General features: G+C 57.9%; 3 protein-coding genes and 1 long non-coding RNA gene across 7 annotated transcripts; 2 read left to right on the forward strand and 2 right to left on the reverse strand.

The window, feature by feature from the left end:
• The first annotated feature begins 26 nt into the window (after window positions 1-26).
• TK1 (thymidine kinase 1) lies at window positions 27-11,470 on the forward strand. Of its 2 annotated transcripts, XM_025468155.3 has the most exons (7): window positions 28-182; window positions 331-362; window positions 1,341-1,451; window positions 4,093-4,186; window positions 9,965-10,054; window positions 10,382-10,501; window positions 10,613-11,470. In XM_025468155.3, the coding sequence occupies exons 1-7, from the start codon at window positions 117-119 to the stop codon at window positions 10,826-10,828; spliced, it is 729 nt and encodes a 242-aa protein (XP_025323940.1). In that variant the 5' UTR covers window positions 28-116; the 3' UTR covers window positions 10,829-11,470. The 2 variants fall into 2 exon arrangements, with proteins under 2 accessions (XP_025323939.1, XP_025323940.1); XM_025468154.3 differs by having other exon boundaries at window positions 27-182; window positions 10,382-11,470.
• Window positions 11,471-13,130: 1,660 nt separating this feature from the next.
• On the reverse strand, window positions 13,131-17,333 carry SYNGR2 (synaptogyrin 2). Of its 2 annotated transcripts, XM_025468150.3 has the most exons (4): window positions 17,164-17,333; window positions 14,885-15,122; window positions 14,345-14,484; window positions 13,131-14,257 (listed from the first exon to the last, which is right to left on the reverse strand). In XM_025468150.3, the coding sequence occupies exons 1-4, from the start codon at window positions 17,260-17,262 to the stop codon at window positions 14,060-14,062; spliced, it is 675 nt and encodes a 224-aa protein (XP_025323935.1). In that variant the 5' UTR covers window positions 17,263-17,333; the 3' UTR covers window positions 13,131-14,059. The 2 variants fall into 2 exon arrangements, with proteins under 2 accessions (XP_025323935.1, XP_048969840.1); XM_049113883.1 differs by lacking the exon at window positions 14,345-14,484 and having other exon boundaries at window positions 17,164-17,317.
• Window positions 17,334-17,910: 577 nt separating this feature from the next.
• C9H17orf99 (chromosome 9 C17orf99 homolog) lies at window positions 17,911-27,846 on the reverse strand. The gene is given in 7 exon segments (XM_035721501.2): window positions 17,911-18,512; window positions 19,498-19,594; window positions 19,761-20,030; window positions 21,200-21,231; window positions 21,233-21,488; window positions 27,321-27,353; window positions 27,746-27,846. Coding segments are annotated over 7 exon segments (732 nt in total). The 5' UTR covers window positions 27,783-27,846; the 3' UTR covers window positions 17,911-18,505.
• LOC118355859 (uncharacterized) lies at window positions 18,400-21,242 on the forward strand. 2 transcript variants are annotated; one of them, XR_004819122.2, is made up of 3 exons: window positions 18,400-18,540; window positions 19,690-19,840; window positions 20,546-21,242. It is a non-coding gene; the product is annotated as an uncharacterized LOC118355859 (long non-coding RNA). The 2 variants fall into 2 exon arrangements; XR_004819124.2 differs by lacking the exon at window positions 20,546-21,242 and adding an exon at window positions 20,332-20,539.
• Window positions 27,847-27,969: the final 123 nt, after the last annotated feature.

Raw genomic sequence — 27,969 nt, forward strand, 5'->3', positions numbered from 1 at the left:
CCGGCTCCCGATTGGCCAGCGCGCCCGGGATAAAGGCGGGCGGCGGGGGCACCCGGGTCAGGCTGCTGGGCGGTGGCACCCGAGGGCTCCCGAGCGGCGGGCTTCGTGCAGGCGCCATGAGCTGCATCAACCTGCCCACCGTGCTGCCCGGCTCCCCCAGCAAGACCCGGGGGCAGATCCAGGTGCCGGCGCGGGGGTGGCACCCCGGCGGGCGCGGGTGGCGGGCCGGGGTCGCGACCCGGGTGCGGGTTGGGGTTGGGGTTGGGGTTGTGGCCCTGGCCTGCAGTCCGTGCGCAGCGGGCCCCGAAGTGACCTCTCCTTCTCTCCTAGGTGATTCTAGGACCCATGTTCTCAGGAAAAAGGTAAATAAGTAATGTCCTCGCGGGGACGGCCTTCTCCCCCCTCCCTTCCGGGGGCCCGTCCTCCTCCCCTGCTGCCCCTCTCAGTGCCCCCCTGCAGGACGACCCCTCCCCCGGACCGAGCACGCGTTCCCGCCCCATGCGGTCCTGCAGGAGGGCGCCTCTTCCCTGCCCGCGGGGTTCAGACCCTTCCATGGGGTCATGGCACCACGTCGCCCCCCTGCAGCAGGTTATGGCTGCTGAGGGTGTAGTCCTCCCTCCCCCCACCCTCCCACTAAATCTCTCTTGGAAAGGAGCAGCCAAGTCTTTTCGTTTCGTTTTGGTTTTTTTTTTTTCAATTTAAAATTTTAATTCTTCTAAAATGGTGTCCTCGGTGAGCTGGGTCCTGTGCACCCTGCAGCATCCACACTCCTCCTTCCCTTCCTAGTGTTTGTTTCCTTAAGTAGTTTACACACTAAGGAGTCAGGCCAGGATGCCTTTGCTCCCCTGATGTGACAGGACGGTGGCCTGACCCAGGCAGGGCTAGTCGGCCCCCTGAGTGACGCCCTCTGCCCTGGGGGGGGGTCACTGCAGGGCAAACCTGGTGCCCACCACAGTCAGGCCAGGGTGGGCTCTGGGACCCAGAGGTAACTGCTTTTTTTTCTTGAACAACAACAACAAAAGACTGCGAAGTCAATGCAGACCATGTGAAGACCTCTGGGATGGGACTCTTTGGGGATGCAATCCAGACCCCTCTTCTCTGTCGGAGGCCTTTGACTCTACTCACCCCATCAGATCCCTGAGACATTTATTCTCCCACCCCCTCCCCAGACCACCTGACCTCTGTTCCTTGCCATCACCACCCTCTGTCCTCTCTGGTTTTTCTGTCCATTGGTGGGTCTCAGGCTGTAGACCCCCAGCAGGGGTGGGGGGGGAGCCCCACTTGTGCTAATGGGGACTTCCTTAACATCCTGGGTCTCACCTAGTGCTCTGCTCTTGCAGTACCGAGCTGATGAGAAGGGTCCGTCGCTTCCAGATTGCCCAGTACAAGTGCTTGGTGATCAAGTATGCCAAAGACACGCGGTACAGCAACAGCTTCTCCACGCATGACCGGTCAGTCCCTGTTCTCTCCTGTCCTGTCCCAGCACTTCTTCCGGAAACCTGGTGAAAATGCGCAAGGGCATAGGCCATACTGTCAGAGCGCTCTTCAGCAGGACTGGTTAGCCATGCCGGTGGGCGGCATGGAAACGTGCAACTCAGCAAACTCTCAAGGTCGCTTGGCAAGGGATCTTAGGACTTGGCCTCTCACAGAGTTCTGGCCCGGTGTTCTTCACAAAGGGAGATTTTGTTCCCCCTCTCGCTCCCTCAGAGTCCATTTGGCAATGTCTGGAGACATCTGTAGTCTTCACAGCTGGAGTAGGGGAGGGCATGCTATGGGCATCCAGTGGGGAGAGGCCAGGGATGCTCCTGAATTCCCAGTGCACAGGATGGCCCCCACAACAAATACTGACCCTGCCCCGATGGTCAATAGTGCCGAGCTTACATCTGTGCTGTTGCAAACTGGTTTTGTTTAGCGTGCATGTTGCTTTTCATTTAGCTTTTCAGTTGTTTTATCTTGGTTGACTCTGTTGTCTTGTGGCCTTCATGCTTCCCAGTTTTGTGTTTATCTGCCTGTGCCCTGCACACGTTTCAGTCTGCAACCTGAGGTCGGGAATGAGAGGTTGAGTTTAGTTTTACTCTTGCCTGTTCCTTGGCTGCAGATTTCTGAGCCTGAGATGTTACCTCTTTTGGACTTGTCCGCCCGAGCCGCCAGCGGCAGAGCCACGCTGTGCCACAGGGAGGGCTTGCAGCCTCAGGACTGCCCCGTGTGTGGCTTTGGGGTGGGAATGTGGGGTTTCTGAAGCCGGGCGGGTGGTGGGTGGATAGTGTCTAGGAATTGGAGTTAAAGCATCAGGATGTGAGTGACTGGTGCTTTCTGCCGTGCTGCCCTATGCAGGTCATTTAGGTCTTGCAGTTACTTCTTCCCTAAAACATGTGTCTGCTTCTGCTGCACTGGCCAGGGGCACATCCAGGGAGGGCAGTGCGAGCAGAGGAGGCCGCATTACGCAGTGATAAGTCAGATCAGGGGCATGTCTGAACTTGGCCGGAGCCGCACACATGCCCTCTCACTTGGGCCACAGAAGCTGAGACGGGCCATGGCTGTGACTCAGCCCTTGGCGGGAGTGACAGGGCTCCAGAGATGCTGCCCTTGCCCACCCTCTGGTTTTCTCTGGCTTGGGGTGGGAAAGGGGAATTTAAAATGCAGGAAATACCATCTCCTGCTCTTGCCAGATCTTGGAGTAGACTTATAGCAAGATAATAACTGAGCAGTGGTTGTATTTTATTTTTTCTAAATACAGCTACAGGCTGCTGAGCCTTTGGAAAGTACCAGCCCCCAGGGGTACCTGGATGGCTCAGTTGGTTAAACGTCTGCTTTTGGCTCAGATCGTGATCCCAGGGTCTTGGCATCGAGCCTCCATTTAGGGAGGAGACTGCTTCTCCTTCTCCCTCTGCTCCTCCTCCTGCTCTAGTGTGCACGTGCTCTCTATTTTATTTTATTTTTTAAAGATTTTATTTATTTATTCATGAGAGGCACAGAGAGAGAGAGGCAGAGACACAGGCAGAGGGAGAAGCAGGCCCCATGCAGGGAGCCCGACACGGGACTCGATCCCAGGTCTCCAGGATCACGCCCTGGGCCAAAGGCAGGCGCCAAACCAGTGAGCCACCCAGGGATCCCCTCTCTCTTTCAAATAAATAAATAAAATCTTTAAAAAGGGGCAGGGGAGTACAAGCCCCTCAGAAGGCTACTTAGAGCAGGAAAAATGAACACAGAAGAAAACAACATTGTAGAAAAACACAGAGACTATTTAAAAAGACGGGGGAAAAAAAATAAAAATCAATAAAAATAAAAAGACGGGGGAGAGAGAACAGCATCCCTGTTCAGAAAAGGCCCTGGGTGTGGGGGCGGGATGGGGTCCACCGTGCCACGTAATGCACTGGAACCTTCCCACACATGGCCTTTTGCTTTCAAGCTCTTGTGAATACGACTCTCCCTGTGGGGCGCGCAGGGCAGCACTATGACCTTGGATTTGAACCTTGGCTCTGCCAGTTAATAGCCCCACGAACTTGGAAGAATCCTCCGCTCGGCCACAGGAGCCCAACGGAGGGAATTCTCTGGCACTGCAGGCTGAAGTTCAGGCTTCTCTCTGCGGGGACACACGGAGCTCGGGGCCTGGTGCTAATGCTTTGCCCAGGACCACGTTGGACTTTCCCCGGGCAACTTTACCTTTGTGTGCCCCTTCCTCCATAAAAAGAAAGAAGTGAAAAATTATATCTCATGACCGCGTTGATAATAAAGACAACTAGAGTGCAGGCTGAGTTGTATTTACGTACTCTTTTTTCCCATTTTTAAGAGAAAGAAAGCGTTTCGCCTGCCCTGGCCCCCTGAACAGAAGCAGAGCTTTTGAGTCCCCGTTAAGCTTTTTTTTTTTTTTTTTCCCCATTAAGCTTTATATCACGCATTGCTCATCTCTGGTCCAGAGCATCAAGTGGCCTAACTTGGGTTGAATAACTGGTCTGAACATGGGTCTTTATTCTCCCCAGATGCCCTCTCACAGGCACTAACTTCAAGCTCGGGCCAAACGGTGCACGTGCTTTGCGGGGAGGGTGGGCCTGGGAGCCGGTCCCTGGCTCACTGCTGGCTTTCTCTCCCCAGGAACACCATGGAGGCACTGCCAGCCTGCCTGCTCCGGGACGTGGCCCAGGAGGCCCTGGGCGTGGCTGTCATAGGCATCGACGAAGGGCAGTTCGTAAGTTGGCTTGTCTGGCCTTCTGCCTACGGACTCCCGGTCTGTAGTTCACTTGCTTTAACCGGTGTCTGAATACCCTCTGGATTCCCCGTACTGCTTTTCATGTTTTAAGGGATTTATTTTACCTTTTTTAAAAAATATATATATACAATAAAAAGAGGGGTGGGGCGGGGCACCTGGGTGGCTTAATCAATTGAGCCTCTGACTCTTGATTTCATTGCAGGTCATGATCTTACGGTCGTGAGATGGAGCCTCCCATTGGGCTCCGTGCTGGGCATGAGGCCTGCTTAAGACTCTCTCTCCCTCCCCTCTCCCCTAAAAAAAAAAAATCTGTAATATATTATATATATATATTTATATTTACAATGAGGGGAAAAAATTAGGTTTCTTGGGGTGCCTGGCTGGCTCAGTCCATAGAGCATATGACTCTTGATCTCGGGGCCATGAGTTCAAGCCAGTTTCTCAACACTGGTGTGTAAGAATGTTTTGCTTGGCTCACTGTTGCTTCTGGCTTGTTCCTCTTCCAGCTGAAGTACATCCTTTAGTAATTCTTACAGCTAGGACGTGTTGGTGGGAAGCTTTCTGCGTCTTGGTAGGAAAATGTCTTTAATGTTCTCTACGGTAAGTAGAGGGCAAAGGGTACCTTGACTATGGTTTCTCCCCGTTGCTTTGGAAAAGCAGTAGCTCTTCCTGCAGCTGAGGAGAAGGCCGCCGTTGGTCTGTGGCTGCCGGCCTGAGCAGGTAACGAGTAACGGGTTTGCTCTCAGGAAAGTGTGTCCTGGGAGGTTCTATGCTTGGTGTCTGGTGTGCCTTTGACATGTGAGCACTCATGTCCCCATGCCTGGTGGGGAGAAGGATGCCACTATCACTCTGAATCTCTCTCCCCACCTCTGGCAGGTGTTCTGGGAACATCTCCCAGTGTGTGTGCTTTCAAAGCCTGCTTTTTATTTGGGATTTCCAGTTCTTTTTGTGTAAGTCCTGCTCTAATTCACATATCCTTGCTATTTACAGATGTACCATTTGTCTTTATTTATTCATGAGAGACACAGACTGAGAGAGAGAGAGAGGCAGAGACATAGGCAGAGGGAGAAGCAGGCCCCTCACACGGAGCCCGATGTGGGACTTGATCCCAGGACTCCAGGATCACAACCTGAGCCAAAGGCATCTGATGCTCAACCGCTGAGCCACCCAGGTGCCCCTGTACCGTTTGTTTTAACTGCTGCTGTTCCTTCCCTTGTCTTTCTGAAAATCGTGCGTGAAAGCCTTTCCTGGCTCACTCTTTTCCAAGTCAGTGATGGGGAGGCTTGCTGTTGGCTTCTCAGGTTGCCCTGGAAGGGCGCATTAAGAGAACGGAATTGAGAAAGCGTTAGGGGTCCCTGGTGCGGGGTGGCATACCTAGAGGTTGCATGTGTGGCCTCTACTGACCTTCTGCCACTGGAATTTGGGCACCTGGTCCCCCACCTTTTTTTTTTTAAGAATGTATTTATTTATTTATTTGAGGGAAAGGAAGGGGGGGGAGAGGGAGAAGCAGGCTCCCCACTGAGTAGGGAGCCCGACACAGGGCTGGATGCCAGGACCCTGAGATATCATGACATGAGCTGAAGACAGACACTTAACCCCGTGAGCCACCCAGGGTCCCTGTGCCCTGAAATTCTTTTGTGTGTGTGTTTGGTGAGTGGTTAGGGATTGCTGCAGGGAGAATCCATCTTGGGAACCGGGGGCATCTATCCCACTGAGGGGCTGGAGAGGGCTTGGTTATTAGGACTAGGGCTTGTAGGGGTCATTCTGGACAGGGTTTTAGGAGGTTAGCTTAGTTCTCAATTCAACGCCCTCAGGAAGGAGGGTGATCCCGACCGGGATCCTAAACCTTCTTGCTAGGGAGGGAGAACCATGAGGCTGAAGTGGAGTCGATAAAGCAGCAGCAGTCACTCCTGTTGGCCAGGACAGGGGAATGTTTGGTCCCTTGTAGCTTATTGAGTGTTGACGTCTGTCTCCGCTCAGACAGGACTATGGAGGGTCTTGTTTTTGTCTTGACACATTGCAGTCATAGAGTGGCCTTGCCTCATGCTCGTGCTCCATGAAATTATTTATGTTCCACGTGATAACTCCAGGGCCCAGTTGTGAGGGCCAGGCCAGCTCCTGCTGCTGGGCTGCTGTTCTCTTTTTACAACCCAGAACAACAAACAAAGCCCCATTACACGTTGGTTCTACATCTGTCTAGTTTTTATAGGTGTGCATTTTTATTTAATTAATTAATTAATTAAAATATTTTATTTATTCATGAGAGACACAGAGAAAGAGGCAGAGACACAGGCAGAGGGAGAAGCAGGCTCCATGCAGGGAGCCCGACGTGGGACTCGATCCCGGGACTCCAGGATCACACCATGAGCCCAAGGCAGGCGCTAAACCGCTGAGCCACCCAGGGATCCCCTGAGCCCCCCAGGGATCCCCAGCGTGCATTTTTAAATAGAGGGGCCTCCTATCACACTGTGGGCCGTTTACCCGTATCAGCAAGTGTACCCATCCTTATGAGTGTTTACAAATGTACTACCTCACTTATGCCAGCCCCCTGGCATGTGCATTTGAAGTCTGTGATGGGCATCTTGGGCTGCTGGCTGTTGTATTGGGATTTATCTGCTAAGTGGAATTGCTGGTCAAGGGGCCAATTCCATTCATTCATTCATTCATTCATCCATGCTTTTTCTGGGCTTGTGCCCCACACCAGCTGTGTTCTCAGGGTTGGGGATTCAGCCAGAGTCTCCACCCCTGAGCCTACCTTCTAGTCCAGGGAGAGAATGATGTCCTAGGTCAGGTGGAGACAACTGGCCTGAAAGGCAATGCCAGGGGGACAGAGCTAAGGTGGGGTGGCTAGGAAGGGGCCTGCGAGAGAGCCAGGGAGTGAGCTGTTGGCCGGCTGTGTCTGCGGTAGGAGGGAGGTGGGTGGGCTCTGGGCAGGCTGAGTGGAGAGTGAACAGCAGGCGCAGAGGACAGGGCGGTGGGACCGCTGAGCCTTTGCAGAGATTCCCTAGGAGAGAGGTGTAAAGGGCAAATGGCAGAGGGTGCGTGTTTGTGCACACCCGTGCCCGCGCACCCTGTTCTACTGCATTTCTCTGCTACAGAGAAATTACTGCTACTGCTACTTGACATCTGTTTCCATGTTTATTGGCTATTTATATTTCTTTATCTTTTAAATTGCCTTGTAAGGGCTTTCACTCCTTTTTCTCTTGGTTTATCTTTCTTCCAGTGCACTTGATGGCTGGTGTCACTTTGTCATGTGCTGTGATATCCTCCCTATTGGCCTTTGAATTCTGTCTGTGGCATTTCATGTAGCGTTTCACCATCCACAGCTGAATATTTTACTTTGTCCGTCCTTTATTACTGTCCTTTGTGGCCTTTGCCCCTGTGAGGCCAGCATGCCTGCCAGGGAGTGAGGCCCCAGCGGGGGCAGAGCCAGGGGTCACTTGGCCGCACGTCACAAGCCAGCCAGCTCTTGGCAGAAAGATGACGGAGGTGCAAATCCACTCGGAGGCTTCCTAATCTCTACTCTGGGCTCTGTCCCCTCCATCAAAACTCCTTTAGGAAGCGAGCTTGCTGCCGGTCACCCGGAGGTGTGGCATGGGCAGCTGGACACGAGTGGGCACACTTGCCACCAGCTGAGAACCCTCTGCTGGTACTTTCCTACATGGATCCCATGTTGTAACTGTGTCTGCCAGGAAAACCCAAAGTTTGTAAAGTGCTTAGAAGTTCTATTATGTTTTTTATTTATTTAGTTTAAACATTTCGTTAACTTATTTGAGAGGGAGTGAGAGAGATCACAGAGGGCGAGGGAGAAGCAAACTCGCCACTGAGCAAGGAGCCCAACGCGGGACTCGATCCCAGGACCCCGGGATCATGACCTGAGCTGAAAGCAGACGCTTAACCTACTGAGCCACCCAGGCACCTTACTTATTTTTTAAGAGTTTTTATTTATTTAAGTAATCTCTTTACCCAACGTGGCGCTCAAACTCACACCCTGAGATCAAGAGTGGCCCTCTTCTGACTGAGCCAGCTGGGCACCCTGAGGTTCTAGTTTACTTTATATTCTTTTAAAGATTGTATTTACTTGAGAGAGTGGGAGGGAGTGGGGGGAGGGGCAGAGGAGAGGGGAAGCCAACTCCCTGCTGAGCATTTCCCCACCCAGAGATCATGACCTGAGCCAAAACTGAGAGTTGGAGTTTAATAGACCGCACTCCCCAGAGGCCCCGCTGAAGTTTTATTTTAAGTGTAACCTGTATTACTTGCCTAGGGCTGCTGTAACAAGTGGCACCAAGCAGACAGCTTACACAGCAGCAACTGATTCTCTCCCAATTCTCGAGGCTGGAAGCCCAAAGTCAGGGTGTGGACAGCAGACTCGTTTCCTTGTGAGGGCTGGGATGGGAATAGTCCAGGCCTCTGCCCTTGGCTTGTAGATGGCCATCTTCCCTCTGTGTCTCTGTCCAAGTGCCCCTTTCTCGTAAGGACAGCAGTCCTATTGAATTGGGGCTCACCTTGCTGACCTTACTTTAATTGGGTGGCATTTGCAAAGACCCTTCCTCCGAATGAGGTCAGATGCTGAGGTATTGGGGGTGAAGGTTTCAATGTGAATTTGGAGGGCGGGAGGGGACACAGGTCAACCCATAATATAACATAAAAACTAACAGCAATAAAAATAAATGCCAGTAACGTGCTTCCCAGCGAGTGTTGTGAAGTGTTGCCGGCCATCTGCACAGAGCTCTCCTTATCTTTGAGACCTTGGGAACGCCTGCTGGGGACTGTTTCCCAGGGAGGTGGCATGTGAACAGGAGACGAAGTGAGATCTTTGAATGTCGGCATCATTTGCATGTGGGACCATGCTAGCATGGGGGGTGGGGCGGGGGGGGGTGCTTCTGTAGCTTGGGTCTGGCCAGCCCTACAGAGAGTAGTAGGAGTTGGCTTCGTCTGAATCCTACTCAAATCACTCTTGGTTTTCCTAGCCACCTTCACGGTCCTTGTCTTTGCTAACTGTCCAGGTCTCTGTAACCTCACACCCCAGTAAGTGGGCCAGGTCGGGCCTGAACAGCGTGGGGAGAGGCCCACTGCCCCAAGACAAGAACGTGCCCGTTCACACAACCCAAAGAGCAATCCAGATAGACACAGTCCACTGGAGGCAGTATGCTTGCACAGTGAAAACCCAAAGGATCTGCACAAGTAGCAGCCTCACCCTGGCCCCTCAGGATGACAGCTGGTTTACCAAGTAAACACACGGCCTGCTGTGTAAATAGCTGGCGGAAACTTGACCCCTCTCAGGCATCAAGTAACTTATCTGTTCACTATTTGAGGGCCCGGGATCTGTGAGCAATACCAGGAGCCTTCCTTGCCATTTCTTCAGCTCAGAAACATGAAGTCATGGCCAAGGTCACATATGGGTCCAACCAGAGCAGGGTTTAAGGCAGGCAGCCCTCTAGCCTGAGCCTTTGGCCACCACGGTATTAGACTGCCTCCAGCTGGCCTGCATCACCTAGGGACAGGTCCCATGTGCTGGGGCCTGGAGCGTACCAGTTCTGTCATGGAGAGCTGGTGGATGGTCAGGCAACGGGGCCGGTTGTAGGTGTGCGTGGCTGTGTGGAGTGAGGGTGAGCACAGAGACACTTATCTCCTGATCTGGGGTGCTGGCTGGGGGCTGGGGTCGCCCTGTTCTCATGCTCCACACTGGTGGGTGACAGTGTCCCTCTGTGGCCCCCGGAAGCTGCTGAAGCTTGCTGCCATCCCGCCCCCTTCCAGTTCCCAGACATTGTGGAGTTCAGTGAGACTATGGCCAACGCCGGGAAGACTGTGATCGTGGCCGCATTGGATGGGACCTTCCAGAGGAAGGTGAGGGGTCTGAGCTGGGCCTTGGGAAGGGATCGGGAGGGAGGGGGCGAGGGGTGGGGCAGGAACAGGGCCTCCTCTCTCAGCGCAGTGCTCCCTGGATGACCAGGGCTTGGTCCTTGGGCACACGTTCAGCCGGGGGTGCCTTAGCCTGGGCACTCAGATGAGTCCATCCCAGACTGGATGCTGTCTGCTACAGGGGATGGCACTCTGGGGAAAGCAAGCCGAGCCAAGGTTTCCGTGCCTCCCTGCTCTGAGTCCAAGGATTTCAAGGAAAACCCACCTGGTCAGGTAGATGTGCTCACCTGCTGTCTTCCCCGGGGAGTGCAGGCATTCGGGACCATCCTGAACCTGGTGCCACTGGCCGAGAGCGTCGTGAAGCTGACAGCCGTGTGCATGGAGTGTTTCCGCGAGGCCGCCTACACCAAGCGACTCGGCTCGGAGAAGGAGGTAGCCTCCCCTGCCTGCCCCTGCCTGCTGGGGGGAGGGGGAGTCGGGGGGCGCTGTGCCGCCGCTCCCCCCACCCCTGCTCAGTGCAGGCCCTTTCTGTCCCGGGGCCAGGTTGAGGTGATCGGAGGAGCAGACAAATACCACTCCGTGTGCCGCCTCTGCTACTTCAAGAAGGCGTCTGGCCCGCCCATGGGGCTGGACAGCAGGGAGAACAAGGAGAACGTGCTGGTGCTGGTGCCCGGAAAGCCCGGGGAGGGCAAGGAGGCCACGGGAGTCCGCAAGCTCTTTGCTCCCCAGCACGTCCTGCAGTGCAGCCCCGCCAACTGAGGCGGCCCCTGCCCCTGCCCCTGCCCCTGCCCCTGCCCCTGCCGGGTGCAGCCCTCCCAGAGACACAGGGGGAGGAGCGGGGATGGAGAGGAAGGGGGGGTACTTTGTGAGTCCCGGCGCGAGTCCGGGTGGCGGTGGCCCCGGTTCCCCTTCTCTGTTCCTTTCCCGGCTGCCGGTCTGCTCTTGAGCTCAGGGTCTGGCCGCAGACGGGGCCCCCCCGCCCTCCTGGGGGGTGCGGGGCACAACCACACACTTAACAACGTGGCGGGGCTGCCGTGGCTTCTTCCCCTTTGTGGCCTTGGCTGTTGAGTTTCTGTTCCCACTGGGAAGTCCGGGCGCCAGCACTTCCAGCTCCACACCAGGCTCGTCCCACGCCAAGGCTTCTGTCCCCGCCGGCGGGGACCACTCCTGGCCCCCAGGGTGGCCCGACTTTGTGCCCTCCGGCTGCCCCCAGGGCCCTGCCTACACTCTGATCACCTCCAGAGTTACAGCTTCTCTCTCTCACCTGGGAGACACCCTGCTGGGGCTCAGGTCCCCGGGCTTACCTTTAAAATGGGGGAGGGGGTTAGGGGCAGAGGTGGCTTGCCCCAGGGTCTGTGATCCTGTTGTAGTTTGTGAATTAATAACTAATATTAAAACTTACTGATTGGCTAAGGTTTTATTTGTGGGGGACGCCTGGGTGGCTCAGCAGCTGAGCGTCTGCCTTCAGCCCAGGGCATGACCCCGGGGTCCTGGGATCAAGTCCTACATCCGGAGTGTCTGTCTCTCATGAATAAATACATAAAGTCTTTTTTTTTTTTTTAAGATTTTATGTATTTATTCATGAGAGACAAAGACACAGGCAGAGGGAGAAACAGGCTCCACACAGGGAGCCTGACATGGGACTTGATCCTGGGTCTCCAGGATCACGCCCTGGGCTGAAGGTGGCACTAAACCGCTGAGCCACCTACCTGGGCTGCCCTAAAATCTTAAAAAAAAAAAAAAAAAAGATTTTTAAGAGCACAAGCTGGAGGATGGACAGAGGCAGAGGGAGAAAAAGCAGCAGGTTTCCCACTGAGCAGAGAGCCCGATCCCAGGCAGAAGTCAGACACTTAACCTAGCCACCCAGGTGCCCCAAAAGCACATGTCATTAACAGCCTGGGATGCCCCAGGTCTCCCTGTAGACAGCTCTGATGTGACACGGTGGGGATTTCCTTCCAGATCTTTTTCTAGTACTACTAGTCTCTTAGCCACAACAGTTTAACTGAGAAGCGACCACGAAGCGCATCCTAGGAAGAATGTTTGCTTGCTCTTCTGTCTGGATGAGTTTCAGGACAAGATGGGTGGACGGAGGAGCCTGGGACCCAGGACAAAGACAAGGCTGTGGTCAGGGCTGCCAGCTGGGGTGTGGGGTCAGGTTTTGTTTGTGAAACAGACACTCGATAGCTCGAGAGCCCAGAAGACTAGCTCAGCTGTACCTTGTAAAGTGGGCTGTCAGCGGCTTGCATAGAAGCAAGAACCCGCTGGGGTGGGCAAGCCCCTCTGTCCCCACCCTGGTGCAGATGGGATTGAGGTTCTGGGGTCAGTCACCCTGGCTTGCCTCTCCCTTTTGTTCTACTCTAGCTTGCTGGTGACTGGTCCTGAGTCACACTGAGGTGTTCACAGAACCATATTCGTTGGTTCTCAGGATTTTCTTTTTTTTTTTTTTTTCATGGAACTCACTCACGTAGAGTGGAGCAAACTTTATTATTTTTTTTTATTGGTTCTCAGGATTTTCAAACAGGCCCACTTTTGACAGTTCTTGTTGTCACTGCTCCAAAAGGGAATTGAGGGGTTTCAGGGGCCCTGACCTCTCCTGTCAGGGATAGGCTCGCTCCCTTGGGGCCGGCCATCCCAGGACAGGCTCCAGAGGTGCCAGCCTCTGTCTGCAGGAAGGGAGGACCAGCCCTTGCCGGGGTACTGCTCACTTGGCTAGAAGGGGTTGGGAAGCAAAGGGTTACCAGGGGAGGGGCAGCCAGTGGGTCAGCTCCCAGGTGCCCCCACCCCAACTCCAGCAAGGGCACAGCAGGGCCTTGGCAAGGCAGTCCAGAAGAACTGTCTTGTTTACAGGCTGAGTACAGCTGCTATTTTAAGATGCCGTTGGACGGCAGTGTGAGGAATGAGACCCCAGATGAGGGAGTGTGCGCACACGCATGCGCTAGAGCTGCAAACTGCTGCCCACTGTTCAAAATGCAAGTTCATAAAGCACACCCTCCCAGGGTGTACCCCAGAGTGGGACGTCTCTTCCACCCCCAGGCTGAGGCCCAACTAAAGACAAGGGAGATTATGAACAAGAAAAACATTTATTCTGTCTTGGAAGCAGTCTACTAGAACCACGGATCTGTGCATCTTCCCCCGGAGCCTTTATAATACATTCAGGACAGCCCGGGGCTGTGGGCGCACCCCACACCTGACAGTGGCCGAATATTTACATAAAGCTGGGTGTTTCCTCCGGTCAGGCAAAGCCCTTCCCTGTTGCCAAGGGGTGGGAACGAGGAGAAGGGAGTGCAGCCCCGTGTCCCCCCACCCCCACCCCGCGGCGGGTGTCCGCCCAGCGCCCAGCCCCGAGGCTGTCAGGCCACCCGCCCGGAAGCCCTGGCAGAGCAGGGACCCTCGATCCGAGAGCGAGCAGACGTGACAGCAGCAAGCACAGGGCTGCCAGCTTCTGGCGCACGCAGGGGCTGCGGGCACCACGGCGCCGGGAGGTGGGAACCAAACCTGAGTGAGCGGGAGAGGGCGCCCGGGCCCAGCACCAGCAGGCGAGCCCAGGGAAGGCTCCAAGGCTCATCTTTGGCACAGAAGCCCAAGTAACTGAGGCCACCACAGTCTGGACCTGGGCCCGGCTCCCTTGGGCTGGGGAGAAGCTAAGGCACTTGTCAAAACAGCAGGTCGGGCACTTCTAGCTACTTCGGGTAGCGTTGGGTTGGGGATTATTAAAAGCAATGACAAAACACATCTGGCTAAAAACCTTTTCTAAAAAATGCCCTTGAGGAGTGGTGGCTGAAGCCCGGCGGGCGGAGGCACTGCTCCACCGCAGCCGGGCCGGGAGGCTGGGGCTCCAGGCTGCGCGGCGGCTCCTCGGACAGGCACCCCAGGCACCCGACAGGGTGAGGGGCCACAGCCCCGGGAGGCGAGGCAAGGCTCGTGGGAGGAGTCCAGGAGGGAGAGGCCCCCGACACCCTCTCTGCCTCCCTTACCATCCCCAGCTGCAGCTCAGTACACAGGGGGCGGCTGGTAGCCCTCAGTGGTCTCGGCATTCTGGGTGAAGGGCGGCTGTTGGTAGTTGTCTACAGACGCACCGGGGTAGGAGGCATAGGCCGTGCTGGGGTCAGGAGTGGGGTCTACGTAGTTCTGGATGAAGTCGTCCACTCCCGCCTTGTAGCGCTGGTAGGCCAGGGAGGCCAGCGCACCCTGCGGGGAGCCCCGAGTTTTGGGTTCCTCAGCCTCCACCACCCTTCTCCAAAGACACTGCAACCCTGCCCGCCCCGGCCCACCTACCCAGGAGAAGATGGAGAAGAAGCTGAAGGTGATGGCCGCCCGGGCCGAGTCGGCCCCCACGAACACGTCTTCCACCTTGGTGGCCGCCCACTGGTTGGTAAGGAAGCAGAAACCAACAAACCACAGGAAGGTCCAGAGAGCTGGGAAGAAGGCCGGAAGGCAAGGTCAGCTCCGTGGAGGGGGCAGGGGCTGTTCGGGGACCCAGGAGAGGCCCCCTGTGGTGGTGGGGGGAGCGGGGTGGCCCTTGGCCAGGATCTCCCAGAAGCCTCCAGGAATATAAAGGGCACCGATGCAGAAAGCCAGGGTGGGGACTGGGGTGCCTGGCTCCAAAGCCCGGTGACCACCACTCAATGCCGGTGGGCTTCGGCAGAGATCCCCGCCAGCAAGCCGGTCTGCTCACGTGGGGCCGGGGGCCCCCGCTGCTCCTGGGCCTTCCGGAGGTTGCCGAGGCCCTGCCATCCCAGAGCCCCAGGGCTTTGGGGAACACCGCCTGCTCCTCTTCGCTTCCCAAAGTCGAATGGGGGCGCTGCTAGCAGATACCTGAGAAGAGCAGGTCGCTGACGACCAGGTATTTGCGGTCTGTGGCGTTGCTGATCTGGGGGAAGTAGGCGTCAACCACTAGGAAGGCGGCAGAGCCCAGGAAGGCTAGCACCCCGATGGCACTTCCATAGCCACACGCGTCCTCGTTGTGGTTGAAAATGCAGTATTTCTGAATGGAGTGGTGGGTGTTGGTGTAGCCCTCGCCGAAAATGCAGGAGAACACAATCAGAGCAAAGACCTGAGGGAACAGGGCAGGGAGGGGCTGAGTGGCCGCCAGACAGACCCCACAGGGGCACACATGACAGGGGCCCTGGGCCCCCCCACTGGTGCTGCTCCCCTCTGGGAGGTCAGGCACCACGGCCCCTTCTGAGCTTGCGGAGTAGCGGACAGGCACGTTGCTTCCTGGTGCCCAGTCCCCACTTCTCCTTACCCCCTTCCCCCGGGCCACCTGCAGATACCAGCACAGCCGCCACCCCCTAGCCAGGGATTCCTGGACGCTGGGCCAGTGGAGGGGAAGGCGGGGGATGGACGGACGGACGGGGATCTCCTGAGAGGGGACTACCCCGCCGCCGCTGCCTGCTGGGAGGGGTCATCGTGCTTCAGTAGGAGATGACACAAAGTCACAGAAGCCCAGGCTCGGAGCTTCACCCCCAGATCACCTTCTGCCTGAGTCACCTCCGTGGCGTCCAACCTCTGCCTGAACACCTCCGGCGATGGAGGGCTCCCCCCACCTCTTGGGAAAGCCATGCCAGCCGGTGCTGAGCTGAAGCCCGTGCCCCCTCCAGCTCCTTCCTGCCCCAGCGTGGCCTCCCCAGCTTGGCCAGCTCTCCTCCTACAAGGACTACTGGTCTCTTTGGTATCCAGACTCCCCCTCTGAGGGAAGCCCAGCCTGCTTCCTGCCCACAGGTGAGTCCTGTCTGCACGGGGCCTGTCTGGGCCTCAGCTGCCCAGAACCCAGGCTAATCTGATTGGCAGGCCTGTGGACACAGTTCTGCACCCAGAACCCTGGAGGTCCTAGTTGGGCCTGCCAGCTCTGGGAGGGGCTCTGGGCCCTCGGGAACAGCCTCAGGTCACAAGCTCACCTCCTCCCTAAACTTCAAGGCCACCACCGATCCCTGCCCCAGGCCAGCAGATGCAGGACGGTGTGCACACCTGGCTCTCACTGACAGGGGCCCAGGCCTGTCCCCTGCCCTGCCCTGAGGAGGGCCTGTCAATAGGCTCTGGAGCTGGCAGTCACAAGCCCCACCCCCAGCTGGACATGAAGCCGGAACTCCGGGATGCTGGCAGCAGTGTGCCAGGCCCCACTCCTGGCACAGCCGGCCCGACACATGGGCGTCTGCCCCTTGGAACAGACCCCAGGGTCAGGCAGGCAGGGGGCCTGGGTGCCACCAGGGCACCTCGTTAGGCTCCAGGCCCAGGAGGGCATGGGTGGGCCCTTGAGTCCCAGCCCTCCGCCTGCCCACTCTGAGACCTTGCCCGGCTCTAGGCGCTGTTGGTTGCTCAAGAGCCTGCGGCCCCCCTGAGCCCCGTCACCCCCTAACCTGGGGCCGGGGCCTCCCCTACTTGCGGTCCCCGACCTTGCGTGGGGAAGCGGGGCCGGGGCCTGCTCCGGAGCGGAAGGGAGAGCCTGTTTCGGGGCGCCCGACCGCCCGGGGCCCCACGTGGCTTGGGAAAGCCCCTTCCCGGCGAATTCCCCGAGCCCGAGTCCCAGGACGCCGCCACCTGTCCTGGAGCTGCCCCAAGCCCCTCCCACCGCCAGCGGGGCCACAGGCCTGCTCCCCGCGGCGCCTCGGGGCCGTCCCGCGCCCGGGCCCGGCCGGTGGGGGCAGCGGGGACCGGGGCCGCGCGGGAGGAGCTGGGGCCCGGGGGCGCGGAGGGAATGGAGGGGGATGGAGGGGGATGGGGGGGCGCGGGGGGGGATGGAGGGGGATGGGGGGCGCGGGGGGGGGATGGAGGGGATGGGGGGGCGCGGGGGGAGATGGAGGGGGATGGAGGGGGATGGGGGGATGGAGGGGATGGGGGGCGCGGGGGGGATGGAGGGCGGGGGGCGGAGGGGGACGGAGGGGGATGGGGGGGCGCGGAGGGGGCGGCTCGGGGCCCGGGCCCGCTCCCGCTCGCCGTCCGCACGCGCAGCCCCCGCCCGCCCGCCCGCCCGCCCGGCCCGGCCCGGCCGCCGCCACCTGTCGCGCTCCCGGCTCGCGGCCCCCCCGCCCCCGCCCCCGCCCCCGCCCCGCCCGGCGGCCCCGTCCGCCCCCCGCCCCGCGGCCCCGCCGGCTCACCAGGCACACGACGCGCGTCACCACCTGCGGCTGCGTCAGGAAGCGCCGCAGGTCGAAGGAGCCGCCGGCCTTGGCCGCCCCGTAGGCCCCGCTCTCCATGTCGCCGTCGCCGCCGCCGCCGCGGACTGCGGAGGAACCCGGCCGCCGCCCGGCCCCGCCCCTCCCCGCCCCGCCCCGCCGGCCCCGCCCCGCCCCGCCCCCGGGGGCGTGGCCAGCGCGGCCCCAGGGACCGAGGGCAAAGTGCTGCCCGCCGCCAGCGCCGCAGGGAGGCCGAGACGCCCCGACGGCGGGCCCGCGCCCTGGCAGGTGGCAGGTGGCAGGTGGCAGGTGGCAGCGCTGCAGCCCCCCTCGCGGTCGGTCGGGGCCGCGTCCCCCTCCTCCCAGAGCCGAGCCAGGGAGTCCTCAGGAAGAGAGGCGCGCGCGGAGGGCCCGCCCCTCTCCCCCACCCACACTTTGCCCCGCCGTCCCTCCTCCTCTCCGGGAAGCCCCCCAGAGGCGTGTCTGGGCCTCAGCTGCCCAGGACCCAGGCTCATGAGCACCCCCTCTTCTCCCCATTCCATCCCAAACCCCAGCCCGCAGCCTGGACACAAGCCCCGACTGGCCTGTCACTCTTGCTTCTCTCTGGCCCAGAGCCTGCAGCAGCATCCAGCCCCCCCTTCCCAAATCTTCCCCACCGCAGGCCCCAAGTATGTACGACCCAAGACTTCCATGCCCAAGATGGTGTGGGGACAGAAACAGTTTCCAGGGTGACAGGCAGAGGACAGAGTTTAATCCAATCCTCCCGCAACACACCCGCAAATGATTTCAAGCATCTGCACTGCAAAGGCTGAGTGGGGTTGGGGTGGGGGGATCCGGGTCACTGCAGGGAAAAACTACAGACACTTTTTTTGCTACTTGCAGGTAAGATTTCAGAAGGGGATGCTGGCCAGGGAGGGCTTGGGTCCTCCCAGGTGAGCTGGACAGTGAGAGGTGACTAGCTGGGGCCAGAGGACTAGGCCACCTGGAGATGGGACGCCACTCCAGGGAGGAAGGGAGCAGCTGCGGGGAGGTGGGTTGGCACAGCTGGGCCTTTTCACAATGTACCCCACTCTCTCCCCAGACCCGCATGGATGATGACAAGCAACTGAGAGTTGAGCCCCCTCCTTCCTGTGGACCTCTCCTTCCATCACAGCCCACCCCAACCCAAAATCCTCAGACTAGCAGCATGTGTGTTGACGGAAGGACACTAGGCTCCAAGAATCAGAGCTGGCAGGCTTTTCCTTCATTCCAATGGTGGGTCCTTCCGTAGCAGACAAAGACCAGAGCCCTCCTGAGGGGACTTTGCCACGCCTGCCTCTTCTGCTCACAACCTTGATGACAAAGGAGTAAAGATTCCAGGTTAGGCCAACACATCTCTCAAACATCCCCTCCCAAGGCCTCTGGGAATTTTATGGTGCCAAGTGCATCAGTGCCCTGGGCAGCAGAAGGGGTGTGAGGTTTAGTCACCCCACTAAATGAAGGGGGGTGCTGAATCACCAAGAGGACAAGCGATGGCCCTTGATCACATGTCCAGTGAGAGCCTGGTCTCTGTGTCCCATTTTATAGAAGGGAACACAGAATCTCAAAGAGGTGACATGGCTCTCGTAGGAGTCTGGAAAGAATAGACAGGAGGGAGGGACCCTGAGGTGAGATATGGGGAGTACCAAGGACAGACAATGGCCACTGAAAAGTCTGGCCTGGGAGGGAGGAAGGCAATCAGGAGATGGCAGCATTTTGGAGACCCAGGGAGGTGAGAAGTTCACAGGGCACAGGTCACCGCTGCCAAAGACCAGACAGGTGGAGCATACAGGGGCCAATGGGGCTTAGGGATGAATGACACAAAGGCCCTAGTCACTTTACAAGTCAGTGTAGTGATAGCCTTGGCGAGGGGATCCCAGGAGGTCCAGCCCCTGCCTCTTGTCACCAGCTGGGAAGCACCGACCTATGTGGTTGCCATGGAGAGCAGAAGCCCCTGCTTCACCCTGGTCCCCAGGAGACATCATCCCCACTCCTGGCATCCCTCCTCAGAGCCAGCAGGAAGACAGGTCGACGCCCCACCCAGAGGGCAAGTGACCCCATCACGGGGCTGCTGGAAGTGTGGGTCAGGGTCAGACGAAGTCACGGATGTGCAAGCCCTTGGCAGGCACTTGGCACCCAGTAGGCCCTTACAGAACTTTTGCAAGTTACACATGAGCAGTATGGCCCTCTGTCCGCCCTGGTGGCAGCCCCGTCCTACAGACCCACCGCCCGCTGCCTCCAGCCGGGCTCCTGGTGGTCCACACAGACAGGCCTCCACATCCCACACCCAGTTCCTACCTGGTCCACAAGGCTGGGCCCAGCACCCAGGAGGTGACAGCTGCAATGGAGGTGAGGCTGCCAGCCAGCACCAAGACAGGTCCCTGAGGCAGGTATCCTGTGAGGGAGGGGGGTGCTTGAGCTGAGCTCCCTTAGGTGGGGCCAGAGGAGGCATGGTAGCTTCCCAAAGCCCTTCCCTGCTCTTGGCAGCAGCGAGGGGGCCTCTTCCACGGACCTACCCAGAAGTGCCAAGTGCCCGCCTGGAAACCAAGGGGCCCTCTCACCTGGGGGCACCAGCCTGAAGGGGCTGGACTGGACACTGATGTCGTTTGCAGCCTGGCACCGGAGCCAGTTCGATGTTCGGGTAAGTGGAAAGGAGAAGTTGGCAGGCTGCCCATAGGTCGGTCTCTGCTGCCTGTGGACGTACCCGTCCTTCCTGACCAGGCTGTAGGTGATGGGTGGGCTGCCCGAGGACACCTGGCAGGAAATCTCTACCCTGGGGCCCGATCCTCTCTCCAGCAAGACGAAGTTAGCCCGTGGCTGGGCCATAGGCTCTGGTAGGGTGGAAGAGGTTAGCACAGGCATGGCTGGGGGACTTTGACACCCTCTCCCAGCAAATCCCCTTGTTACAAAATGCCCACTGGAGTACTTCCTCCTTCTTGTGTCTGGGCTTCTCCCCTACTTGCAGTGTGTACTACACAAGTTCACGCTGGGTATATTCTGGGTTGTCACACTTGCCAAATAAAAATACCAGATGCCCAGTTAAATTTGAATTTCAGGTAAATAATGAATAATTTTTTTTAGCCTATGTTCCCGGGCAAAGCGTATCCGGCAACCCTATTTATATTCTTTCAGCCTTGGCTCTTTTACTGGAACGGTTCCTTCAGATCAAGAACTGTCACTTAGAAGATTCTAGAATTCCCCATGGCCTTCAGCCTAATGCTGTAAATAGCCCTACTGATGAGTAACAACCACCGCCTCTTGTGGCGTATTGACCACCCCCTAGAAGCTTCCACGGAATCCTTCCTACCCTTCTGGGGTTGGTACTATTATTATTTTTGTTTTGCAGATGAAGAAACCAGGCCCACAGAGGTTGAGTGACTTGCTCAGGACCCGTAGCCTGCAAGTGTCGAGACCATAGGGTTCCAAACCCTGGGCTCTCCTTCCAGAGGCTGGCTCCTCTCAGGGGCAGGGCCTGGGGGCAAGGGGGCCAGGGACACACCACTGGCTTGGGCAACACGCCCTAGTCCCCCCTACACACACATACCCCATGCCTTCCACCAGGAAGGACACCTGAATTAAGGTCAGGGTAGAAGTGGGAAGAACATAGGTTTTGGAGCTACACAGAGTGGGGTTTGGAATCAGCCTTTGCCACTGGCCTGGGGCGTCATTCTTAATCACCAGAAGCGTTATATAGGCCGGAACCACAAACCCCACCCTCCAGCTGCTGTGAAGATTCAACTAGATAAAGCACAAAGAATAAGTGCCTATTTTATCAGCGTGAGGCCAGAGCTCCACTGATAGGGCCCCGGCCCTCCCTGGTCACTTCTGCCCCAAAGGCCCCTGCAGGGAGATGATACCCTGAGTCCCAGCCCCGAGCTACCCTGTTCTGGGCGCAGGCCTCAGGGACCCAGAGTGGCCTTGGAGGTGAGCACCTTGTCCCGTCCCCAGCCTCCTGTCTTCTGGCCCAGACCCTGCCCCCACCCCCCAGGTGTGCACTCACTGGCCCACAGCTCCCAGTACATCTGCAGCTTGGTGCTCGCCCCGGAGGGAGGCTGCCCGGCAGGAGTAGGTGAGAAGTTCTGGCCTGGACTTGAGGGTGATGTTGATGCTGAAGGAGGCCGGGTCTCCAGTCTTGACCACCTTCTTGGCGACCTCAACGCCCTGGCTCCCCCAGAGGGAGTAGGTGATGGGCGGGGGAGCCCGGGGTGAGTGACACGTTATGACAACCCTGCGGCTGCTGGGGAAAACCTCCCGGACTTTGTAGGCAATGAAGGTCTCAGGGGTGACTTCTGGCAGGTGGGAGGGTCAGGGTCCGAGGGGGGGAAGAAGGAAACCAACATTGATCACGCTCACGCACCTCAAGAAAATGCCGGTTTTACGGTTCAAAAGAGTTAAAAACAATTATCCCACGACCTGGCAATCCCGCTGCTAGGTATGTACCAAACGAATTGCAAACGGGGACTCTAAGGGACACGCGTGCACACGCAGGTTCGCAGCAGCACTCTCCGGGACAGCCGGGAGGTGAAGGTGCCCACGTGGCCATCAGTGGATGAACGGACGGGTCAAACGGGGTCTGGGCACACGATGGGACAGTCCTCACCCACGACAGGGAGCGAAGTTCTGACCCACGGGTGAGCCTCACAGACATCCGTGAGTGAGAGAAGTCAGACACGGAGGGAGCGTACCTTCCATTCCATTCGTGTGAAATGTCCAGAATAGGAAAATCCCAAAACGGGAAGCAGATTGCTGGTTGCCAGGGGCTGGGGGACGGGCAGATGGGGGAGTGACTGCTCGTGGGTCGGGGCTTTCCTTTTGGGGTGATGAAAATGTTTGGGAACGAGGTCGGGGGATGGTTGCACAACAGTGCGAATGCACTAAATGCTGCCGAAGCGTCACTTAAAAATGGTTAATTTTGTGTTACGTGATGTCCCCTCAATGTTTAAAAAGAAGGAAGGGAGAAAGAAATAACAAGCCAGCCAGCCAGCCAGCCAAGCCTCCTGGAAAAAAGTCGACCTCTGGGATTTAGACTTTTTGCCCCAAATATTTGACAACAAAAAGAAAATGAAGTTAGGACATGAGTAGGAAGCACAGAGAAGTTTGGGATGCAGGTCAGCAGAGCTGACACTGAAGTCAACTTCTAGATTCAACAAGGTGGTCAACTGTTAAGTAGCGGGGGACGGGCGTTGGTGTCATTCTTGCACCTCACCTTATCCGCGGCCCCAGGTAGGAGCCCCGACATCTACTGTTTGTTGGCTGGCCCTCTCCGGTGTGCACGGAGTGCCTGTCTGCACCTCTTGTTTCAGACGCCTCCTCCTCCTCCTCCTCCTCCTCCTCCTCCTCCTCCTCCTCCGACTGGAGGAGGGTCCCCCCTCTCCATCCCCCCGCCCGCGCCGAAAGGGGTCACCGTCTGGTTGAATGGGACAGTCTGAAGGAGGGTGTAGAGGGTATGACCCTGGTCCACAGGGGCGAGCTGAGCCGGAGAGAAAGAGGCCACCTGGGAAAGCAGGATTTCCAGAGAGCGGGGAGGCCCTCGAAGGAGCCTGGACGCTGCCAGCGCCTGGAGGACGCAGGCCCAGACCCACTCTCCAGCTGCACCCTGCGTCCGGCCATCAGGACAGCCTCTCTGCTTGGAAGTGACTTCTCTGCTTTGCAGGCAGATCCTGGGGTCGATCTGATGCAGAAGACACTTCCAAGAGCTTCCTTGCTACTGGGCCTCTTGCTGCCCATACTGAAATCTTCCAGACGGAGGTGGGGAGGACACAAAGCTGCCTCTGGGGGTGGGGGCTTGGGAGGGAGGCTGCAGTGTCAGTGGTGCCGGCTCAAGAGAAGTGTGCAGGGGCAGTGCTTGGGGGCTGGGGGGGCGTGTAGAGGAGAGGCTTTACGACATCTAAATGTCTCGTGCCTCGTGCATCACACTTGCCCCGCTGGGCGGGCACACTGGCTCTGGAAACCACGCGGCTGTCAGGAAACTGCTCCTCAGAGCAGAAAACTGGAACTAGATCTGCTTCCTTCAGAGACCTTTCCTAGGAATCCTAAGGTTTCTGACCACTAAGCATATTTCTTTCTAGACCAGTGGTTGTCAGCCAGGGGCAGTTTTGCTTCCAGGGGACCTTTGTGTCTGGAGTCATGTTTGGCTGCCACGAATGGGGGTGGGGGGCTAGGGAGAGGCGCTCCTGGCATCTAGTAGGTGGAGGCCCGGGGTGTCGCTAAAGCATCCAACAATGCACAGGACAGTCCCCATAACGGAGAATCGGCCAGTTCCCATGTCGGTAGTGTTGACATCGAGAAACATCTTGACAACCATCAGCAGCCTTCCAGAATCAGATCTCTAGCCTGGCCCCAGGCTGCACAGACACCAGCAAACATTTTCTCCTCTGTGCCTGTTTCTCAGCTCTGCATGAGAACACTCCTATTTTAGTCCTTTTTTTTTTTTTTTCCAAACAGGCTTTCACGCAAAGTCTTTTGGATTTGAAGTAAGTAACGTTGTATGGAGAGTCCACTGTCGTCTCTGGGGCACCATGGTGCACACTGCCACCAGGAATGTTGGGGGGTGCAACCCAGGGCCAAAGGGCCAGCTCCTCACTGCCCAGATGCTCTTGGGGACCCAAATCTCCCTCCAGAGGGGGATTTGGGGGGTTCAAGGGGTTCAGCATGATGACGATTTTCTTTGCTCCCTTCTTGGAGGGAAATGACTAATAAAAGTTAAAAAGGAAAAGCTGGGCTGCCTTTGTTTGCATTTCGAGGCCCAATAATAGAAGCTTGATTTACATAAGTTCACAGACCAGAGTCCCTTCTGACTGCACCAGGCTGTGCGGCAGTCACTTTCTATTCTAACCAGACTGGTGCCTTCTTTTGTTCTTTCGGGTGGGGTCCCTGAGTTTATGCATTTAACCCGCCAGTAATGAGAGGCCTGGCATTCAATTAAAAATTCATCAGGTGCAAAAAAAAATTTAAAAAAAATATTCATCAGGTGCGTCAGAGCATTGGAACGAAGGGATGGCACGCTCAATGTGATGCAGAGACAGGCCCGCACTCGGACCAGAAGCTGAGCCACGCTGGGCTGGGCTGAGTGGGTGGCCTCAGAACCTCCTTCTGTGGCTAAGGAAAAAAAGGAAGCCCCTTGGGGTGTATGAGGGGACGGCAGAGCTGCAGCACCCAAGGCTCAGAGACCCTTCAGGATCTCCACCCTCCCCTGGTCCAGACTTGTGTCTGCGATAACCGGAGGCTTGGAGATTGGAGTCCCAACCCTAGAGGACCAATTTATTAGACCTAAGGTGGGATGGGGTGAGGGTGGGAGGGGTCCAGGGATCTGATTTTGAACGAGCAGCCCACGTCTTAAGAGTTGAATCGTGTCTTCCCAAAAAGATAGGTTCAAGCCCTAACCCCCGGGTCCTGGGAATGGGGCCTTATTTGGAGATATGGTGTTTACACGCACACGCCAGGGATCCATGGTGGATCAGGGTGGATCAGGGTGGATCAGGGTGGCCCTACTAAGAGGACAGCCAGAGACCCACACACGCCGCGGGAGGCCATGTGCTGACGCAGGCAGAGGTTGGAGGGATGCTGTCACCAGCCTTGAACGCCGAGGACCAGGACCGCCAGGAGCCCCCAGAAGCCAGGAGAGGGGAGGCCTGGGTCGACAGCCCTGCCCACACGTCGTCTCAGACCTCCAGCCTCCAGAACTGGGAGGAAAGAGCTCGTTGTTGTGTTAACCGCCCGCCTGGTGTGTGGCAGCCTCAGGAAGTTACTCTGGCGCACCCCCAAGTGGCTCCTTTGAAGTCATCTGGAACCCGGCTGAGAGATCCCACCAGGTTTTAGGAACACCGGGAGGACATCCCTGAAGTTCCTTTGCTCCGTCTCAGGGGAGTACCACCTAGTTTCGAGTCCGTGCTTCATCCAGATACTCTCTCCCTCTGAACAAGAACACTGCCTGGGCTCAAGGCAGCCCCACAGGACCCCCAGGTCCCCGGCCTGCCCCACCCCCAGGAGGCTCCACAGCACCCCCTCCCCCACGTACCCCACCGCCTCCCAGCCTTCCCGATCCTGGCATCCTCCCACCGAAGCACTCCCACACGTCACCCACGCCTAGGTAACCAGCCTCCCCTCCCCGGGGCATGGCCTATCCTAAGCGGTTGTCTCTGGTGGTGGGGGGCCCCACAGCCTCCACAGCACTGGCCCCGGGGGGACGGTGGGGGGTGGACATCCCCTGAGGGTGTTTCCATCCTTCCTCCCTAAACACCAGCCTCGAACCTCGCATCTTCAGACAAAGTCTCCCCTGCTCCCCTGGGTTACAGGCATTTACTAGTGGAAATGCCCACTAGTCTGTGAAGATTCTCGACCCTGGTTCCCACCACCACCCTCACCACCACCCTGGCCACAATCCTTCAGTTCCTTAACGTCCAGTCTCTTGTGCCCAACTGTCTAGCTGCTGCTATTCTATGGTGAGGCTGTGCTGTATCTGGTCAACCTCTGAGTTGTTTAGGCCAAACCCTTGGGATCAGCTTGCCCTGCTCTTTCCGTCCCATCCCATCCTCTGCTGTACTGCAGAACAGATCTTGGCCACTCCCGTCCCCCCACCCCCACCCCCGCCCCGGGGGGCTCTGGCTGTCACCACATCCCTTCTCTGCATCCTGAGAACAGCTGAGGGCCCCCTGGGATCCCCTTCAGAGACCCAGGGTCCCCATCTCATCTTTTCTCAACACAGTGGCCTAGAAGGGCAAAGGAGACCATGCAAAGCTTCCATGCAAAGCCCGCCCCCTGTGGCCATGCACAGTCCAGGGAGCCCTCCGTGCAGAGCCCAGGGAGCCCTCCGTACTCAACCCTGTTCCCCATCTAGCTCTCCCTTCCCTACTGCTCCCTGCACTCAGTCCACACAGGCCACGTCCAGGCTCATCCTGCTCCAGCATCTCCTTCACGTCCCTGCTTGGTGTGTCTCCTTCTCTGTGACAATCTCCCAGTAAATGCTGACCCTCCCCAGCACCCCTTGCCCCCGTGTTCCCTTTCCACTCTTCCCTGCTTGCTTTTCTCTAGGACTTCCTGTGTCCAGCACACTGTAGAAGGGGCTTGTTGTCATCATCCTTTGTCATCGGCACCCCCACCCCCAGCCCCACTGGAATGTAAGTGTAAGGTGGGATCTCTATTTTTTTTTCTTCTGCATCTTGTGGATCCATCTTGAGGCCTAGAACAGTGCCTGGCATCAAAAGGGGGCTCTGAGAGTATCTGCTGAATTGATGAATGCTTTCCCAGCTGGCCTCTCAGGAGGTGAGTTGGCAGGGCTTGCTGGGCTAGAGTCTGAGCAGAAGTCAGGGGCCCAGGGGGCAGACCAGCCGCGGCCAGGTACTTCCCGAAACTGCTGCAACGCTAATGTCTGCTGCCTCGAGCTGCTCTCTTTTTAGCAGAAGCACCAGGACCCGAGTGTTTGTTTTTAAAGCAAATGAGGAAATGGCAATTCTGCTTGTGCCGCATTCAAGCGAGACCCACCCTTCAGTGGAATAGAGACAGATGCCAGCCCCGTGACCTGGGGACCTTGGCGAGGTAATGGAGGAGGCATGTCGGGGAAGGACATCAGCCCTCAGCCTGGTGGACAGCAGGAGGTGACCTTCAGGGTCACAGGGCTAGAAATGGGGGTGGGACCAGGTGTGTCCCCTCCCCCTGGTTCTGTACCACCCCCTGGTGGGCAAGGGCCCTGCGCCCTCTAGCTGCCTCAGAGTGAGTCAGGCTCCCATTTGTGGAACCCCTGGGGGGGGCCTCGACTTCCTCTGGGAAGCCCCCCCCCCCAGGCCACCAGCCCTCACTGGGGTCACACTCACCTGGTAGAGCTTCTGCTCCAGATCCCGCACCTGGGGTAGAAGGGCTGGGAGGTACCTGCCCAGAATATGCAGTCTGCTCCCCACACCCCCCAGCCCAGCCCAGCCGGAAGCCAGCAGTTTCCTGCCACCTGTCCCCTGGAGGTCCCACACCGGCCTGCTCCCCTCCACGCCCTGCAGGCGGTGAGGCTAATTTCCAGAGTTGCCCAGTTGTCCGCACCAGACACCTGCTCACCATCAGCAGCGCCCCCTCGAGCCACGGCACCCCAGGCTGCCCCCCAGGCCATCCACCAGCTCCCTGGAGTGTGTACTCACCCACCTCCTGCTCCAGGGAGAAGCTGCAGGTGGCTGGAAGAGGGGAGGGTGTGAGGGCAGTAAGTAGAGAGCCTGGGCTGGAGGGGGGCAGAGACCACCCAGAGAGCCTCCTGCCAAGGCCAGAAGGGACGCCCAGGACCCAACAGACGTCTTCACTCCCAGAAGCTCTCTTGAGGTCACTGCGTTTAGTATCATCAGCCGTTTTGTAGATGAGTCAACAGTGGGCCCAGTGCAGTGAACCGATCAGTAAGGGGCTGGTCTGAGACTCAAGCCCACACCTCTCCCTCTGTCCTCGTGCTTCCAGAAGTGTCTGTGCCTCCAGGTCCCTCCCCTGTGCTCATGGGCATCCCTGCATCCTCAGCCTGCTTCCCCAAGGCCCTGGCAATGGTCTCTCCTGCCCCCGACTGATGTCCCCATTGGCTCACCCAGCAGGGCCAAGCAGAGCAGCAGAAGGAGCCTCATGCCTCTTCTGGTATAAGGACCCTCTGCTCAGGCTAGCAAGAGCTCGCTCAGTGGGGCCACCCCACTCTGGGGCCCCTGGGATGCTCCTAGGGTGGGTGCCTGCAGCAGGGAGATAACTGGAGGCCCCAGCACCCGTGGCCTCAGGAGCCAGAGCTGGGCCCCCACGCCCCTGGGAGGGATGAGGAGG

The sequence above is a fragment of the Canis lupus genome, chromosome 9 (assembly GCF_003254725.2).
Source record: "Canis lupus dingo isolate Sandy chromosome 9, ASM325472v2, whole genome shotgun sequence".
NCBI classification, from domain to species: Eukaryota; Metazoa; Chordata; class Mammalia; order Carnivora; family Canidae; genus Canis; species Canis lupus.

Coding starts and splice junctions, on each gene's coding strand:
- TK1 (XM_025468154.3), top strand. CDS start 117: ATGAGCTGCATCAACCTGCCCACCGTGCTGCCCGGCTCCCCCAGCAAG. Junction 183..330: donor AGACCCGGGGGCAGATCCAG/GTGCCGGCGCGG, acceptor CTTCTCTCCTAG/GTGATTCTAGGACCCATGTT. Junction 363..1,340: donor CCCATGTTCTCAGGAAAAAG/GTAAATAAGTAA, acceptor CTGCTCTTGCAG/TACCGAGCTGATGAGAAGGG.
- SYNGR2 (XM_025468150.3), bottom strand. CDS start 17,262: ATGGAGAGCGGGGCCTACGGGGCGGCCAAGGCCGGCGGCTCCTTCGAC. Junction 15,123..17,163: donor TGACGCGCGTCGTGTGCCTG/GTGAGCCGGCGG, acceptor CTGTTCCCTCAG/GTCTTTGCTCTGATTGTGTT. Junction 14,258..14,344: donor TCTTCTCCATCTTCTCCTGG/GTAGGTGGGCCG, acceptor GGCTCCCCGCAG/GGTGCGCTGGCCTCCCTGGC.